General features: G+C 51.6%; 3 protein-coding genes across 3 annotated transcripts; 1 reads left to right on the top strand and 2 right to left on the bottom strand.

The window, feature by feature from the left end:
- Positions 1-1747: 1747 nt before the first annotated feature.
- CST6 (cystatin E/M) lies at positions 1748-3218 on the bottom strand. The gene is made up of 3 exons (XM_061163219.1): positions 2921-3218; positions 2287-2412; positions 1748-1944 (listed from the first exon to the last, which is right to left on the bottom strand). Exons 1-3 carry the CDS (start codon positions 3158-3160, stop codon positions 1861-1863), a joined length of 450 nt encoding a protein of 149 aa, XP_061019202.1. The 5' UTR covers positions 3161-3218; the 3' UTR covers positions 1748-1860.
- A 5517-nt stretch (positions 3219-8735) lies between these two features.
- BANF1 (BAF nuclear assembly factor 1) lies at positions 8736-10498 on the bottom strand. Its single transcript, XM_061163222.1, has 3 exons — positions 10350-10498; positions 9512-9650; positions 8736-9050 (listed from the first exon to the last, which is right to left on the bottom strand). The coding sequence occupies exons 2-3, from the start codon at positions 9632-9634 to the stop codon at positions 8904-8906; spliced, it is 270 nt and encodes an 89-aa protein (XP_061019205.1). The 5' UTR covers positions 9635-9650; positions 10350-10498; the 3' UTR covers positions 8736-8903.
- Positions 10499-10520: 22 nt separating this feature from the next.
- Positions 10521-16271, top strand: EIF1AD (eukaryotic translation initiation factor 1A domain containing). Its single transcript, XM_061163218.1, has 6 exons — positions 10521-11034; positions 12111-12334; positions 12481-12589; positions 12691-12799; positions 12967-13014; positions 13570-16271. The coding sequence occupies exons 2-6, from the start codon at positions 12248-12250 to the stop codon at positions 13712-13714; spliced, it is 498 nt and encodes a 165-aa protein (XP_061019201.1). The 5' UTR covers positions 10521-11034; positions 12111-12247; the 3' UTR covers positions 13715-16271.
- Positions 16272-17677: the final 1406 nt, after the last annotated feature.

A 17677-nucleotide genomic window follows, 5' to 3' on the forward strand; every position in this document is an offset into this window, starting at 1 on the left:
GAGGGATGAGCGCCCCCATAGGATGCCCGGGATGGCAGTGGGCACCGAGCACTAAGTCCTGCTCACATCCAGCCGGAGGGAGGTCTCCCACCACCCACAACACCCACCTTACCTGTAGCAGAGTGAAGCGGGAGGGAATCGGGGACAGAACCCCAGAGTAGGGGCTGAGGGGTGACCATTTCGCTAGCCACCCCGTCTACATCCACTCTGGACCAGACAGTGGCCATGTCTCCGGGCCCCAGAGAGAAGCAGCATGCCTCCTCCCAAGCCCGGGCCTGGCCGAGAGGACGGACCAACTGTGCGGAGGAAACGCCACCTGGGACTTGGGCACAGATTCCAGGGGTGGAGAGATCACTGGCCTCACCTCACCACGCGACCTCACACATTCATTCAGCATTCCCTGCCCCTGAGCCCATGCCGGCCACGCAGGAGGCTCCTGCCCTGTGGCACCTGGGAGCCGGCCAGCCGCAGACCGACTGCAGTGGCCATATCTGACAGGCTTGAGTTTCCCCTTGCATCGCTCCATCCTGTCAGACTCAGCGCCTCAGGCCCACCCCCATCCCATACGGCCTTCGAGGGCTCTAGGGGAGCAGGACCCGGGAGCAGGGGCTGTTCCTTGTTAAGTCCCAGCATCGGGCCGGAAGCCGGCCAGGCAGGAGTGGGCATGAGGCCTGGCTGGGCCGCGGGCAGGGGCGCCTGGTGCTCTCCGCAGCCGCCCCGGCCACCCCCCTGGAGCCTGGTGCTGCCCACCCTCTGTGCGCCCACAGGACCCGGTTCCCGCCCATCCTGTCCCAGGCACGCACGGGTGTGCCTCTGTGCATCTGAGACAGCTCCAGCCGGGGCCTGTGCGTCTGTCTGGGGGGCTGTGTATACATCTCCAGGTTGTCCTCAGTGTGGGGGTGTTGTTCCCGTGTGTTTGTGTCTGCGCTTCTGGGTTGCTAGGTCGTGTGTGTGTTTCTGGATATGTGTGTGGTGTCTGGGAGCCATCTGAGGGTTCACGGTGGGTGTGTGTGTCTGTGTGTCTGGCGTCTTGATAAGTTCTGGATGCGGGTGTGCATCTTGTGTAGTGAGTGTTAATTCCAGCCACAGATTCAGGTGTGCTAAACATGTTCCAACTCTATTTCTTTAAAGGACATTAAACTGCATCTGTGTCCTCACCCCTCCTCTGCACAGTGGATTTGACCTCGCTCCCCTGGGCGCTCCCTTTCAGCCCCTTCGGGGGTCTTGCTCAGGACAGAGAGTGGGGGAGTCCTCCTGGCATGGGGCCCACAGTGTGTGTGTCTTGGCCAGCAGGGGCTCTGCCATCTCTGGGCCACATGCTAGTCTAAGAATCTCATGGGATGAGAGCTCAGTGTTTTGGGGCTGGGCGGGCGGAACCCCCCACGTGCCACTCTGAGCCGTCCTGGCAGCTGAGAGGGAGCAGGGCTCAGGTGCCCCTCAGTCCCCCCTGGCTGCTATCTCCTTCTAGTCCTGGGGTATCATCTCTCTCCTGTGACTTTGTTTCCCCACCCATAACTTGGCAAACTCTGGGAGACTCTGGAGGTTCATTCCTCTGTCTGTGATGCTGGGATATTTGGCGGACTCCAAATTTGGGAGCTGAACTTTGCACCCTTAGCATCTTCTGGGCTGAGAGGGCAGAGGCCGAGCTTGGGGTGGTGTGGGCACCCTGTCAGCTGGAGGGGGATTGCTGGGAGTGGGAGTGGGGGATGAGAGAGGGACTCAGAAGAGACCAATGCCAGAAGCAGTGCTAGCAATTTATTGCCGTAGCTATGGTCCAAGGAACTGACATGCCCTCCACCCATGCGCCCAGTCCTGCCCAGCCTCGTTGGCTCCCTCCCTCCCCCGAGCCCACAGGGGTCTCTACAGGGACACACAGTCATGCTTTAGAAGCTGGGAGGAGTTCTTCCAGGGAACCACAAGGATCTCAAAGTCACAGCGCAGCTTCTGTAGAGAGAAGGATGAAAAAGGTGGGGTGAGCCCAGGCCCCAGGCCGCCGCCTCCCAGCAGCCCTGTGCCTGTGACACTCTGGGATGCAAGAAGGGACAGCAAATTAGATGGCCAGGACCACCAGACCCCAGATCTTTCCAGCCAACCCCGGCCTCCCACCCCCCACCCCCCACCCCCGCCAAGTCCAGGGGAAGCCCCAGTCTGCTCCTCTCTGCACCCTCACCCTAGCCTCGGGGCTGAGTCAGCCAGATATCAGCCCGGCCAGCCAGACCAGTTCAGGCTGGGCAACCTGAGGGGCCGGCTGCTGGGCTGATGCCTAACTGGGGACACAGCTGTTACCTCCTGTTCTGCTTCTGCGGCCAGGGGGCAGGTGGTGAGGTCTACGTGGTCTCCAGCCACGGCACTCTTCCGGCAGGCCGTGCTCCCCATGTCCACGGTCAGGTAGTACTTGATGCCCGCCACCAGCTGGGGCAGAGGTGGGCACAGGTCAGGGGTGCCTGGAGACAACCCTTGACCTGGACCACTCACCTCCCTCTGTGTCCTCCCATCACCCATCACCTTCCCCTGGGCATAGCCAGTACACCGCCTTTGGATTCAGACCTGGGATTGGGGGGACTGGAAAGGCGGGGAGAGGGCAGCAGGGACTTCTCGTGGGGGTCCCTGGGGAGGCGGGCAGAGCCTGGGCCCGGCAGGAGCCTGAGACTCAAGTCCAGGCAGCTGCCCGTTCTCCCTCACCCCACCGCACCCCAATCCGCCTTTCAGGACAAGGCTGATTCAGGGTTGAATCTTATTTTAAAGTCTGAGATTCTGCTCCGCATGGACTTGTGACATTAATTAGATTTTGAAAACTGTTGTATTAAGATGCCGCCCTCATTACTCTTGGTCGCCCCCTCCATCTGGGGCCCGGCTGGGGCCGCACTCGCCTCCCCCTGCTGCCGGCACCGCCCCTTCCCCGGCCCAGCCCGGCCCGCACCTGGCTGTGGGCCCGGAGGATGGTGATGTCGCGGAAGTAGTAGTCGCTGTTGCTGCCCATGTTGTAGTTGGCCACGGCCGCCTGCGCTGCCTTCTGCACCTGCGGGTCGCTGGGCGACAGCTCCTGCAGTTCTCCGACCTTGCGGTCCCCCGGCCGGGCCCGGGCGTCGCGGGGCAGCGCCAGGAGGCAGAATGCGAGCAAGGCCAGGGCCATCGGCAGCAGGAGGCTGGGACGCGCCATGGTCGTCGGAGTCGGTGTCCGACCGGCGGCTGGCGCCGCTTTTATGCGCTCCCCGGCCCCGCCCGGCCCCGCCCGCCGCTCGCCGCGCGCCCCCGCAGGCGGGGAGGAATCCACCCAGCCGGGGCGGTCCACCCGCGAGGCCGCCTTCGGGGTGCAGAGGAGGACAGCGGACAGGCCCGAGCACACCTGTGCATCACCACCACGCTGCTTGCCCTCCAGGCACACCTGGTTGGTGAAGGCAAGGACTGCGACAGCTCCCAGCCGCAAGTGCCAGCACTGGGACAGTTCACAGAGACCTATCCCATATGAGAAACCAACAACAGCTACCAGCAAGCTCTTAACTGTCTCCAGTGCGTAGCCTTGGAGAAGTTACTTAACCCTCACTGCCTCAGTTTCCTCCTCTGTGAAATGGGTTGCTTCCAGGCTTCAATAAGTGCTTAGGGGAGGCCAGGTGCTATATAAACAGCAGGTAAGCAGGAGTCCTTACTGCACTTAGCCGGGCACTGTTTAATCCTCATGACCAGCATGATGTAGGGATCAGTGAGCAAGGGCTCCATTTTACAGAGGAGTAAACAGGACACAGAGTAAACCATTGATTTTGCCCAAGAACACAGCCTGGTAAATAGTAAATGGTGACACTGGCTTTTGAGCCCAGGCAGGCGCTAGTGGTATAGGATCTGCCTGCCAATGCAGGAGACGTAAGAGATAAAAGTTCAATCCCTGGGTCGGGAAGATCCCCTGGAATATGAAATGGCAACCCGCTCCAGTATTCTTGCCAGGAAAATCCCATGGACAGAGGAGGCTGGCAGGCTACAGTCCATGGGGTCACATAGATTTGGATACTACTGAGCACACACACACAGGAGACACAGTCTAACTCAAATCTGTGTTCTCAATCCAGAGGGACCCCAAAGGATGAGAACTGGCCAGGAGTGTGAATAGTCCCAGCTCTGCAATTTACTGCCTGGGGGGCTGCCAGCAAGCCCTGTAACCTCTGGGAGCAGCCTCAGTCCTCACCTGAAGAAAGGTGACAATTCTTGTCTTCTAAGGTCTTGCTAATTATAATGGCCTAAAACTGGGTCACCCATAGGTAAAGTGGGCATATGTTGGAGGTACCAGCAAAACAGGGCTACGATTTTGAACTTTTTGGCCACACCCTGCATGTAGGATCCTATTTCCCAGACCAGGGATAGAATGCACATCCCCCTTTGGAAGGGAGTCTTAACCACTGGACCAGTGGGCAAGTCCCAGGGCTATGATTTCTGGGGGGAATAATCTGACAAAATATAAAAAGCAGCACTGAAGTAGTCAACACAGGAAAAGTTTGACATTTGTTAGAATTTTCTACAATTAATATTTTAAGAATTCAGGGTGCGTGCTTAGTGGCTTCAGACTTTTTGAGACCCTATAGACTGTAGCCGCCGGGCTCCTCTGTCCATGGGATTCTCCAGGCAAGAATTCTGGAATGGGTTGCTATGCCCCTCTCCAGAGGATCTTCCCAACCCAGGGATCAAACCAGCATCTCCTGTGTCTCCTTTATTGCAGGCAGATTCTTTACCGCTGAGCCACTAGGGAAGCCAAGTGCAGGGCAATTTGTACTTTTAATTAACTTGTTGCAGTGGCGGGGGGGGGGGGTGTTTTTTGCTCTGGGGACACTAATCTTTAGTGCTTCGGGGCCTCTGAGGATCTTACCTGGGGATGGGGAGAGGTTGTGGTTTTCAATAAGCAATGAAGTATTGGTGCTTAGTAAGTGGTAGCTATTACTGTGGTGAATATTATGAATAAGCATCCAAGATTCCCCAATCCCAACCCCAATTCTCAGACCCTCAGAATCCCACGGTCAGGAAAGGCAGGGATTTCTCCCAGGGAGACCAGGACCAGCATGTAGTCACTGCCCAGTCCAGATGCTGCCCCACCCCCTCAGCACAGCTGTGAAAAACAATCTTGGGATGCCAAGGAATAGTCACAAGTTTGTTGTGGGCTCAGGTGTCTGCCTTAAAGGGACAGACCAGTTATGGAGTCCAAGCTCCCTCTGCTCGACAGGCCAGTGAATCCCAGAGACAAGGTGCTGAGGCAAGGAACACAACTATATTTGGAAAGCTGGCTGACTGAAGATGGCAGACTAATGTCTCAAAATGACCATCCTGTTGGGTTCTGGATGCCAGGCTCTTTTATAGAACCTGAGGGAGAAGCAATGAGGAGCTAAAGTCAAAAGGCACAACAGAGAGGGAGAGGCAGTGAGGAAGTCAAGTAAAAAGGGCCTTCAGTCTTCCAAAACATCTCCGGGAAGGGCCAGCATTTGGGAAGGGTGTGTTAATCCCTTTTTTGTAGTCATTCACCGGGGGACAGAGTCAGATTCTCTCTCTCTGAGGTGAACAAAGGCACTTTAGTTTCACAGTCAGGCAGAGGGCCAGGGTCCTTTGAGGCAGGCCATTATGTCCTGGCTTCCCAGGTGGCTCTGACAGTAAAGAATTCACCTACAATGCAGAAGATTGGGGTTCAATTCCTGGATCAGGAAGATCCCCCGGAGAAGGGAATGGCTATCCACTCCAGTATTCTTGCCTGGAGAATTCCATAGGCAGGAGGTTGGTGGGCTACAGTTCAGGGGGTCGCAAAGAGTCAGACGTGATTCAGTGACTAACACAACACATAAGAGCAGGAAGAGAGTCAAAGAAACAGTTCCAGTGTGGAGTGAGAACTGGTTCTTCTCTGCAACAGACCCATTTGTGCAAGAGCTGGGGAGAGCTTGGCTTGATTAGGAGACCAAGGCCAGGCAGGAGCCCGATCAAGAGAACTTGGCAGTGGGGGAGCAGGAGGCCCAGGCTGCAGCACATGCTGGGAGGGGTGCAGAAGCAGCCCCAAGTGGCCAGGAACCTCCTCGGGTTCTTCTAGGTCTGCTCTTCTGTCACGTGGAACTCAGCTGCAGCCGCACTTAATCTGCACCAGCTCCCTGGGAAACTAGCCAAGGCCCAGTCTCTCGACTCACCAAGGGCCAGTGCCCCCAGCTCACTTGCCCCCACCCTGTCATTCCTTTGTGCTGACACCAACAAATCTTTTGCACAGCAACCTAACAATTTCCAAAGACTTTTCACCCACTGGTCTATTCTCACAAACACCCTGAGTTAGTAAGCACCATCATTTTGCAGGTGAAGAAAATTAATCAGAGGTCAGGACAGCTGGAAGACCCTGGACCCAACCAGAGTAACATTAGAAACATGGTATGGGCTGAAACTCCAGGGACAGTCCCCATTACTACCTTTCTGGGCTACAGACTGGCACCCTCCAAGGAAGCAGCCTGTAACACGAGCTGGGCCCAGCTCTGGCCACCTGGTGACCTTCCAGGGGGCCTCTCACACTTCCAAGACCCAGGCTTACACTGAACCTTCATCCCTACTAATAACCATCATAATTTCTGACTAATTACCTAATTGCTCTATCCTTGGGTCTTTATTTTTGTTCTCCCTTTTATCTTCTACTGTTCTGAGATGTAGCTAACATATAGAAAAGTACAGTGTCTTGGATCACCACCATACAGGTCAAGAAGTGGAAACTGCCACTCAGTCCTCTATGCTCCCATGCATCACACCTGTCTCCTTCCCCCAAAGGCAATCACTCCCCACTTCTCTTTCTTTACCAATGACCTTTGCAATAAGCTACCCTGGTGGCTCAGACAGTAAAGAGTCTGCCTGCAGTGCGGGAGCCGGGTTCGATCCCTGGGTTGGGAAGATCCCCTGGAAAATGAAATGGCAACCCACTCCAGTATCCTTGCCTGTAAAGTCCCATGGACAGAGCAGTCTGGCAGGCTACAGCCCATTGGGGTCACAAAGAATTGGACACAACTCAGTGACTTCATTTTCTTTTGCAATAAGCATTTTTCCCCGTCTAGTTTCACTGCCTCTGCAAAGATCCTCATACATGGATCCAGCGGGGAACCCTTGTGAATGAACAAAGCTGCTGTGAACATCTGCTCAGGTGCTGACGCAGGTGTGCCTTGTGTCCTGTCCCGTCCCTGGAGAGGAACTGCTGGCTCACAGGGTGGGTCTTCAGTTTTACTGGCAAACACCCAACTGTTTTCCCCAATTGTTCACACCAATTTACACTCCCACTAGTTGGCTATCTGTTCCTGTTGCTCCATTTCCTCATCAGAACTTAGTATTGTCTGACTTAAAATTTGCCAATCCTGCAAGTGTATAATGGCATCTTACTTGCTTTTCTGATGACTTAATGTGACTGAACACCTTCTAACATGCTTATTCACCACTTAGGTATTCTTCTGTGGCTGCCCTCCAGGTCTTTCACCCATTTTTCTATTGTATCGTCTGCTTTCTCTTGACTGCAGCTCTGGAGTCCTTTGTCATCTATGTGGGTCACAAAGATCCTTTCTCACCCTAGGTTAGGCTCCTCACTCACTCTGATTATCTTGAACAAAATTTCTATGATGGAGTTGAATTTATCACCTTTTTAATCTTTCCCTATTCTGAGATCATGAAAATCTCCTCAATGTTTCTATTTATGATGTCATTTCTCCCCTTACCAGACTGTAAGTAAGCCCCGAGGATGAGGAAAATTCTATAAACAAGTAGCTCCTGAACAACACCAGCACTACATCTGATCCTTACAACAATTTCATTTTCCAGGTGGGGAAACTGAGTCTCAGAGAGACCAAGCACCATGAGCAAAGAACACCCATGGCTCTCAGGTCCATGGGTTTCCATGTGATGTTTTGAGGACCAGTCTGGCTACTTCCCAGTAGTTAAGTCCATAGACATGTTAGCCTGAGCCTCTAGTTTCATCTGTGGAAAACTATTACTTATTATGAAAGAAAAAAAAATGTGCACAGACCTTAGCTCTGAACCTGGTTCGTACTAAGTCCAATGAACAGAAAATGAAAATACACCAAATACAAGTCTAACTCACTCAAGCCTGCCCACCCAGTTGTGTTGCCCACACACTTTCTGCCTCCCTGAGAGAACAGGGCGGACTGCATGAGCCCTGCCCACTCATCACAGAGGCCAGGAGAGCACATGACCAATGGCAGGTAGACCTTAGCCCACATCCCATCCACCCTTTTCCGGCTCTGGCTCCCTCGGACTTTCCACCAGGTGCTGACTAACTCAGCTGTTGACCACACGGACATCTGGAACCCCGGGAAGGAACCAACCCACTCTCTCTCCCACATTAGTGAGGGATTGAGACACTCTGAAGCACCTGCCCAAGGCCCGTATCGCCAGGACGGCCGCCCTCAGGAGTGTGAAGGAAGCTGCCAGTTTCAGTCTGCACTGATAAGCAGTGTGGCAAACCTGGTCAGCCCCTGAGGAACAGGCAACTCCCAGCCCGCATGCTTCCCACATACAAAGCCCAGTCATGAAGGCCACTGGCTTTATTGATTTAAAAAACTTTACAAGGACAGTGACTGTTCTGCCAAAAAGACTGCCAAATGGCATAAAAGAGACCACAGGTGGGGGTGGGGGTGAGGGACAGGGCCAGGAATCCACTCAAAAAAGCTGTTAATTATTGTCATGAAACTGGCAGGGAGAGAAGGAAGATGCATGCAAGGGTGAGAATTCCAAAAAAGTTGAAATGGTGAGGGGAGAGAACTCCCCAAAGGCCCTGGAGTACATGGGAGGTGTGCACGACAACAGCAATCTCTTCCTTTGTAGAGGACGGAGGAGGAGTCCTCACTAGGCTGCAAACTCTGGAGACTCAATGCTGGGGCTTGGGATCGGGGGCTCCCCAGAGAGCATCACAAGAAGGCGTCACACCACTCCCGCAGGCAGCCAAAGCAGTCCCGGGACTGCTTGGCATTGGCGCCGCACGTGTCCTTCAGCCATTCCCGGAAAAGGTCTTCATCTTTCTTTAGGACCAGAAACTGGCCGAGGACCACATAGGCCTGCAAAACGGGCAAAGCAAAAGATGGGCTGCTGAGTGCTCTGTAGGACTACGGACAAGACGACCACTTCCTGGGACTTCCCTGCTGGCCCAGTGGTGAAGAATCTGCCGTGCAATTCAGGGGACATGGGTTCAATCCCTGGCCCGGAATCTAAGATCCTACTTGCTGTGGGGCAACTAAGCCCCGTGGGTTCTGGAGCCTGTGAGTCACAATGAAAGATCCTGCAACTAAGACCCCAGGGCAAACAGAAATAAAACATCACGGGGGAAAAAAGGGCCACTTTCCTGTGGCTCCCCACACAAGAGCCCAAGAGGCAGGGTGGGTTCTTCCCGGCTGACTCTGAAGACCACACACGAGCGTCCACCCCTCCCGCCCCCCAGATATACACACCCTCCTCACTCCCCAGCTGCCAGGAAATACTGTAGTCGTGCCCCGGCCAACTACAGGCGGCCACTCCGCACCTTATCAAAGCCCCTTTCCTCCAGTTTCTTGCCCAGGACTTCGCCAATCCCGGCCAGGCTTCCCACCGGCTTCTCCCCCATGGGCTCTGCCACGAAGTCTCGGTGCTTTTGGGAGGTTGTCATCTCGATCAAGCTTAATCTGGGAATCCCAAGAAAAGGGAAATTAGGCCTGAAAACCCGGGAACGCCCGCAAACCCACTCGCAATCTCACAGGAAGAGAATGCCAGAGCAGCTGTTATGGGAGCTTTCTCGATTCCCCCCACTTCACAGATGAGAAAACTGAGGTCTAAGCAGAGTCTTTTCCTCACTGTTTAAGAGCGAAGTCTCTCCCAGTCCCTGTGGGAGCTGGGTTTTGGTACCGCCCCCGAGGAGAAACTATCTTGCCCTAACAGGCGGCGCATGCAGGACAAAGGTATGATTTCCACAGTCGGTCAGCACCCAGGGCCCGCCCTGAAGCTGTCACTCCTCTGTGACCTTGGCTGGGCAAAAACAACACTGATTCGGGTCTGGAATGGCCACTTGGCCCGAAAAGCAAATGAAGGGCTCTCTGACCCAGCCGCCGCACAGCTGCGCCCAGAGCGAAGGCGCAGCCCGAGCACGCACACCCGCTCAGCCAGCCGCGTCAGCTCCACACCTGGACTCCCGCCGCGCCCTACGCCGTGGACCCCGCCCCCAAGGCGCCGCGCCCCGCCCCCTCCCAGCGCCTCGCTGAGCCCTCTCGGAGAGCGCATCGTCTGGCCCTTCTCAGCGCTTGCGGCCCCTCTCCTCCCTGCCTCCCCCTCCTCCCCGCGCCCGTTCTGGCCTCCAGCCCGAGCCCTGCTCCGCGGCTCGCGCTTACCCGCAGCTCCCGTTTCTGTAACGGCTTCTCCCGCCAGCCGGCTGCTCCCGCCGCTACCTCAGCCCACTAGAACTTTCTTCCACTTCCGCTTCCGGGTCGCCTCAAGGGCCGCCTTAAAAAAAAAAAAAAACCTACATTGGGCACTTCTAGCCGCTTAGAGTCATAGAGTTGCGACACCATCCGGACCTCGAGAGCGCCCTTAGTAGGTGTTTATTTCCGGTTGCTTCTCAGGAAACCGGACTGCCTTTTGTAGCCTTGCTTCTTGGGAAGCATTTCCGGCCTCAGGGAACAGAAACCTGTGAGAAGAAAACTTTATTTATCTGCTGCACGGCATGCGGAACTTAACCACTTAACCTTGGCCGACCTGGTGGTGGGAAGAATTAGAGAAACGGACAAGGAGAGAGGCGTGACCAGGAGACTTCCGGGAGAGTGCCTGAAGTACGGTGTCCGACTCAGGCCTACACGCGTTGTTCTCCTCACTGCCGGACTTGTTAGAGTCGGACGGGAACCGGATGCGCCCGAGACCTGAGTCCAAGCCGACTCCACCGTCGTGACCACTGGCGAGTCCTTTTTCTCTGCTTTCGTTGCCTCAGCTCTGAAGTGAGTCGTGGACGAGCCGATCTCAGCGTCCTGCTTGGAGAACCGGGTCGTTCTGGCAGCTCTCGTGGGATCCGAAGGCTAGAGAGTAAGTTTGGATCTTTCCCTCTGAGCATTTTTCCTCCGGGATAGGGAAGGAGGAGGGCAGGGAACGGCAACTAGAGATGACACTTCGGAGTTTCCTTTGGAAACCATCATGACTTTGAGCAAACTTGGGGAGATCGTTAAGGACAGGGAAGCCTGGCGTGCTGCAGTCCATGGGGTCGCAAGAGTCGGACATGACTTAACGAGTGAACAACAGTCTTCTGAGTACGCATCAGTCGTTGTCTTGCAGTACCAGGGTCAGAAACAGTAGATGCCAAAGATCAAATCGGTCTCAGTTCAGTTCAGTCGCTCAGTTGTGTGACTCTTTGCGACCCCATGGACTGCAGAACACCAGGCTTCCCTGTCCATCACCAACTCCCGGAACTTGCTCAGACTCATGTTCATTGAGTTGGTGATGCCATCCAACCATCTCATCCTCTGTCGTCCCCTTCTCCTCCTGACTTCAGTCTTTCCCAGCATCAGGGTTTTTTCCAGTGAGCCAATTCTTCGCATCAGGTGGCCAAAGTATTGGAGTTTCAGCTTCAGCATCAGTCTTTCCAATGAATATTCAGAACTGATTTCATTTAGGATTGACTGGTTGGATCTCCTTGAAGACCAAGGGACTCTCAAGAGTCTTCTCCAACACCACAGTTCAAAAGCATCAATTTAGTCTACCTTGCCCTTAAATTAGCTCATTCCTGACCTGGCTTGTCTTAGTTGGTCTGTGTCTGTAGGCTATTGAGAGACTGAACATCTGTGTGGTTGTGTCACACCTGAGATGTACAAGCAGGTTAAGGAAGAAGTGACTTACCTTGCTTCTTCCCCAAGTGGTTCCCAGAAGGGCTTATTTTTCTAAAACGTATATTTAGTTTTTATGGTTATGCCAGTACTTAAGGGATAAACACAAGTTACTTTTATGTGTCTTATGCTGTGTTTCCTGCTTTGCTTATGATTATTTTGTTATAATACTAATGCTCTGGGTTAGTTCTCTGAAGTCTAGAGAAATTGAAAAGCCAGAAAATAACCAAGGTGGGATTTGAGTCCAGTTAATTGGATTTCAGAGCCCATGTTCTTCCCCAGGACATTGTGTCACTCCTCGGTAAAAGGCCCGTCCTCATCTTCAAAAGAGTCCTGGCCTCTCAGCCTACCATCTGAAACACTCAGGAGGAAGAGTTGAGAGTCTCTGCATCCCTCACCTCCCTGGGACAGGACCCACCATGTCTCAGGCTACCAAGAGGAAACATGTGGTGAAGGAGGTGCTGGGGGAGCACATGGTGCCCTCTGACCAGCAGCAGATCGTGAGGGTGAGTGGCGTCAGGGACCGTCTGCTCTGCCTCCCCCAGTCCTCCATCCCTCTTAGGCCCCTGGGGTTGGGCAGGGTGCTGTACAGCTTAGCAGGTGTTGGAACTGACTGATGAAGCTGACTGGTTCTTGGTCTCTCCTGGACCAGGTCCTCAGGACCCCAGGGAACAATCTACACGAGGTGGAGACAGCCCAGGGGCAGCGCTTCCTGGTGAGCATGCCCTCCAAGTACCGCAAGAACATCTGGATCAAGAGAGGTGAGAGGGGCAGCCTTTTGGGAGACTGAACCGTTTCCTATGGCCTCGGCTTCCCCCGCCACAAGCAGGACCCACTGTGCTTTCCTCTCCTTCCCTTGCAGGGGACTTTCTCATCGTTGACCCTATTGAAGAAGGAGAGAAGGTGAAGGCTGAGATCTCCTTTGTGCTCTGCAAAGACCACGTGCGCTCTCTGCAGAAGGATGGGCACTGGTAGGGTGGTCCTCATGGTCATTGGCGGCCCCACTTCTCGGGATTTCGTTCATACCTGTGGGCTTAGGGGAGGGAAGGTCGTGGCATTTCAGGCAGGAACAGCTGCAACAGCTCTTGCTGAGAAGGTTTCTCTGTCCTTTCTGACCTTGGCTTTTCTCTTGGCATAGGCCTGAGGCCTTCTCCGAAGTGGCTGAGAAACACAACAATAGGAACAGGTGAGACACAAGTCTTGGGATGAGGAAGACAGAAAATGGGGATTCAGACCTTGGTACCTTGAGGGGAAATACAGTTTTCCTTTCTTTGTATATCAGGTCCCTGGTGAGAGTGCCTGAATATGTGGTCATGAGTATGGCTTGAAAGTCAGATCTCCTGGGTTAAAGTCTGGGCTTTGCAAGTTACAACTTCAAGCAGGTTAAGCTCTTAGGCTCAGATTTCATCACCTCTAAAATGGGAGGTCTGTAGGAATTAAAGAGACTGATGCTTGTAAAATTGCTTAGTATAGTACCTGGTAAGCAGTGTGAGTTCATTGAGTGTTAGTTGGTCATAGTAGAATCGTTACTATTAAAATGAGCAGTTCTAATGAATTTCTGAGATGGGTGTGGGGAGGTAGTGTTTTGCCAGCGTTCCTTGGCCCAGTTTTCCTGCAGTTCTTTCCCTGTCTGGCTCACCGAGCCCTGACTGCTTGGCCATATGGTCCTCTTTGTGAGGCTCCTTGTTTGCAGGTCTTCTCAGAAGGCACTGGGTTAACTCTCTCCATTTCCCCCGTGCAGACAGACTCAGCCAGAACTCCCAGCTGAGCCACAGTCGTCAGGAGAAGAGTCCAGCTCTGAAGACGATTCTGACCTTTTTGTTAACACCAACCGCAGACAGTATCATGAGAGCGAGGAGGAGAGTGAAGAGGAGGAGGCGACCTGAGACCCCGGGACCCACTTCTCCTCTTGCTCAGAGACTAGTCCTGGGCTCCCCTGAGCATGGACATTCCCAGGGGGCTCTGCGGATCTTTCCCCCTGGATGGGGACGAGGCAGGGCCCCTCTCTGAACTGACCTTCTGACATAGGAGAATTAAACCCCTGGTGGGTGCTGACTCATGCTGGTGTTGGAGTGGCTCTTTGGAGGAAGGAGGGACGTGGATAAGATGACACACTGCTCCTCGGTGGTGGCCTCGTGGGCAGGTGGGCTGAATGGGCAGGAAATGGGGAATTTCTGGAATCTTTCCTAGTTTCTCCCTGTCTCATCCAGGACTTAAGTCAATGCCAGGCCCTGTGTGCTTCCTTGCATGTAGTTAATGCATGGGGGCATTCCCACTTCATTGCCTGCTTGCAGTTAATGCTGACTCGGGCATGTAGGATCACAGTGGGACTTAGTGCCCGCCTGCCTCTATGAGACACTCAGGGTGAATCTCGTGGTGCTTCATGAGCCACTGTGCCCGCCTCTTTCATCACCTGTGACCACAGGAGTATCCACCACGATGCTGCGTGTATGTCCCCTGGTCGGTGTCCTCTTTGTGGCTGCTCAGACTGTCACTCTTCAGCCTTCTGGCCACCCACATCATTTCACTTCTCCTTTGAAGCTTTTAACTTCTGACTGTACATTCTCCCTCTTCATGCTGGCATTGACCTTGTAGTCAGTGCTCAGACGTTGAAGTTTACCTCCTGGCTCAGAGTCTTCCTCCCCTGCTTCTGTCATTGTTCTCTGCATCTGTCATTGTTGTCTGCATCCATGGATGGGCCTGTTCAATGCTGTGGCCCCTTAAGTCTTTGATGCCCCCATCACTGAGGCCCTTCTATTCCAGGCCTGTTGCCTGTATCCCTAGTCACTCTCTGCCCCTAACGTCACTAGAGACTACAGCACCGTTTGAATTCAGATACCTATATAATCACCACCTCCAGGCTTACTCACTCAACTACCCCCCCTCCTCCCACAGAAACGCTTCTCCCCACCCCTGGAAGAAATCCTATATCTTCATCCTCCAGCCGTGCCGCATTCTCACCATCATGCTCCTATCTTCATTTCCTTCTTCACGCAGCATCAGTTCCACAGTGTATGCCCTGTACTTCCTTTCTGCCTCCGTCATGTTCATCTAGACAAATCTGACCATGGTCAACCCAGTCGTGCACGTCTGTGCTTGTGCACAAGGAACTATTAGAGAAAGCAGCCATCCTGGCTCACTAGTTTTACCTGAAAATGATAATTACAAGTCTCAGATGGCCACTCAGCCCTGCCTAGGAGATCTACCCTAGGATGCTGTATTTGAAAACTTTTTAACTAACTCCCCTTCTGCTAATTACACACAGCAGCTCATTGTTCATAAAGAAATAGTAGCCATCTGAGGGAACTCTCACCTGTTACCTGCCCTAGATGGTGCTCACTGATCCTCCTGTCGTTTTACTGCCCACTAACCCAGTGGGACTTAAGCCTTTCCTCTTGTACTTTGGAGCCTGTCTCTGCTATAGGACTTTGTGTCAGTTTTGATTTTATCATCCTCTCTACTGGATGTGTTAGCATCAAAAGTATGATAGAGTCTCCCATCTAAAAAACAATCAGAAAAGCCTGTCAGTGATCCCACACCCTCTCCAGCTACCATTTCATTTACTTGCTCCTCATTCACTCTTTTGTATTTGCTCAGTATAGTGTTACATGTATACATATACCTGTATGTATGTACATGTGTATATACGCATGTATAGAAATGTATGTACATTTATATGCAAAAAATTTACCAGGTGAGTTAAAGATGTATATGTGTGGGTATATTTTTAACTCATCTGAAGTTTATTTTTTATGGGAGATGACTAATTTTTTTCCCTTAAGGGATAGCCACTTGTCCCTGTACCATTAATCTAGTGGCTCATTCTTTCCTCACTGGTTTAAAGTACCTTTTTAAAATAAATGAAATTTCCACGTTTTTATGAATCTCTCTGAAATCTGGCTATTTGATCTTTGTGCACATGCCATATGTTATGGCATGGTTGTTATTTCTTTCTCCTTCACTGTTGCCCCACTGTTCCTTGAAATTTTCATATTTTCTTTTATGTAAGAACTTTAGAATGAACTTGGCAATTTTCATTTAAAAGGTCTATTAAGATTTCCATTGGCGTGGGTTTTGTTTTTCTTGACGTGTAATTGATTTACAATGTTGTGCCAATCTCTGCCGTACAGCAGAGTGACTCAGCTTTACATACATAGTCGTTCTTTTTAAAATATTCTTTTCCATTATGGTTTATCCCAGAATATTGGATATAGTTCCCTGTGCTACCATTGGCATGGTTTTAAATCTCATAGTTTGATTTGGAGAAGAGTCATACTCAACAGTTTTGATCTTCTATCCAGAAATGAATTATGTGTATTCTTTTCTAAGATGTAGTTCTCCTGTGGGTCTTTGATGTTTCTAGTTCAATGTAGCCTTAAGAATTCTAATGTAGCTATTTGTTGTTATGAATGGGCTCTTTTGAAATTACATTTCCGACCATCAGTGGCATGTGGGAAAGCTGTCCATTTCTGTGCACCTGCCTATTTGATCTAATTGAATTCTCATTACTTCTAATAGTTCTTCAGTTAATTCTGTTGGCTTCATGGATAGAAAGTCAAATCATATCCTGCTAGAATCAGTTTTACCCTATTCTTTACACTCTTTTCTTTATGAATTACAGAGGGCAGGACCTCCAGTATAATGTCAATTGACACCCTTGTTTCTTTTAGTGAGAATGGTTCTCAGGTTTCACCATGAAATATTATTCTTGCTTTAGGGTTCTGGTAGGTAAACTTCATTAGGCTGAAAAGATTTCTTTCTGTACCCAACATAATGTTTTTTCCCTTTATTCCACATTGACAAATTTTTGGTATCCATTGAAATAGTCAAAAAAGATTTATTTTTAATGATTGCACTGATTTACATTGGTGTTGAACCATCCTTGAATTCTGATGTAACTCTGCTTAGTTTGTGTTGGTTTTTGTTCTGCCCATGCCTTATGGCTTGCGGGATCTTAATTCCTTAACCAGGGATTGAACTGAAGCCCTTGGCAAAGAACGCAGAGTCCTAACTGCTGAATCACCGGGAATTTCCTGCTTAGTTGTTTTTGTTTTTTTTTTAATAGTCTTTATTGAATCTGTTTCAGTATTGTTTTGTTTTATGCTTTGGTGTTTGGGCCATGAGGCATGTGGAATCTTACCTCCCCAACCAGGTCTTGGTCCCACACCCCCTGCATTGGAAGGCGAAGTCTTAACCACTGGAGTGCCAGGGAAGTCCCCTGTGGAACTCACGTTTTCTATCCTTGAGTCAACTTTGGTAATTTATATATTTTTAGAATCGTATATTTTATGTGTATTTAAGTTTTGAGGGAGTAAAAGGTCATATATAGTATTTGTATCATTTGGGACTGTCTTACTTAAAAGTGACAAAGGCTAATTCAAACCAACAGAAACAAACAAGGGCCCATTGGTCTGTGGTCTGCAGAGCAGAGCTGACCTCAGCCAGCGTGGTTTTGTCAAGGTTCACATCTTCTTGGATTGTCTTTGCTTCTCTTGATTGCCCAACTCCTTTCTCTCTACAGGTGTATTTTTCAGGAAGCTCCAGTTTGCACTCAGTCCTTACAGAGCATTACTTCTTCAGGCTCCATGAATTTCAGGGAAGGCTCACTGGCTTTCCTCAGGTTACTTACCTCTCCCGAGCAAACCACTGTGGCCAAGGCTGAGTAAGGGGAAAAAGAGGAGGCAAGATGAGCCACCCTGATCCCTATGACATGTTTCCCATAGCATAGAGAAGTTCTTTTACCCAAAAGGCGCAAGGGGTGAGAGCAGATAAAACAGCAAACATTTGTTTTTTGTTTTGGGTTTTTATTTTTCTGCCACACCATGCAGCTTGTGTGATCTTACAATTCC

This window comes from Dama dama, chromosome 2, assembly GCF_033118175.1.
Source record: "Dama dama isolate Ldn47 chromosome 2, ASM3311817v1, whole genome shotgun sequence".
NCBI classification, from domain to species: Eukaryota; Metazoa; Chordata; class Mammalia; order Artiodactyla; family Cervidae; genus Dama; species Dama dama.

What these genes read in the sequence shown, in the direction of transcription:
- CST6 (XM_061163219.1), bottom strand. Translation starts at nt 3,160, where the DNA reads ATGGCGCGTCCCAGCCTCCTGCTGCCGATGGCCCTGGCCTTGCTCGCA. An exon ending in TCCTCCGGGCCCACAGCCAG is followed by an intron (nt 2,413 to 2,920) that starts GTGCGGGCCGGG and finishes CCTCTGCCCCAG; the next exon opens with CTGGTGGCGGGCATCAAGTA. An exon ending in CCGCAGAAGCAGAACAGGAG is followed by an intron (nt 1,945 to 2,286) that starts GTAACAGCTGTG and finishes TTCTCTCTACAG; the next exon opens with AAGCTGCGCTGTGACTTTGA.
- BANF1 (XM_061163222.1), bottom strand. Translation starts at nt 9,634, where the DNA reads ATGACAACCTCCCAAAAGCACCGAGACTTCGTGGCAGAGCCCATGGGG. An exon ending in AGGAAAGGGGCTTTGATAAG is followed by an intron (nt 9,051 to 9,511) that starts GTGCGGAGTGGC and finishes CCCGTTTTGCAG; the next exon opens with GCCTATGTGGTCCTCGGCCA.
- EIF1AD (XM_061163218.1), top strand. Translation starts at nt 12,248, where the DNA reads ATGTCTCAGGCTACCAAGAGGAAACATGTGGTGAAGGAGGTGCTGGGG. An exon ending in ACCAGCAGCAGATCGTGAGG is followed by an intron (nt 12,335 to 12,480) that starts GTGAGTGGCGTC and finishes CTCCTGGACCAG; the next exon opens with GTCCTCAGGACCCCAGGGAA. An exon ending in CTGCAGAAGGATGGGCACTG is followed by an intron (nt 12,800 to 12,966) that starts GTAGGGTGGTCC and finishes CTCTTGGCATAG; the next exon opens with GCCTGAGGCCTTCTCCGAAG.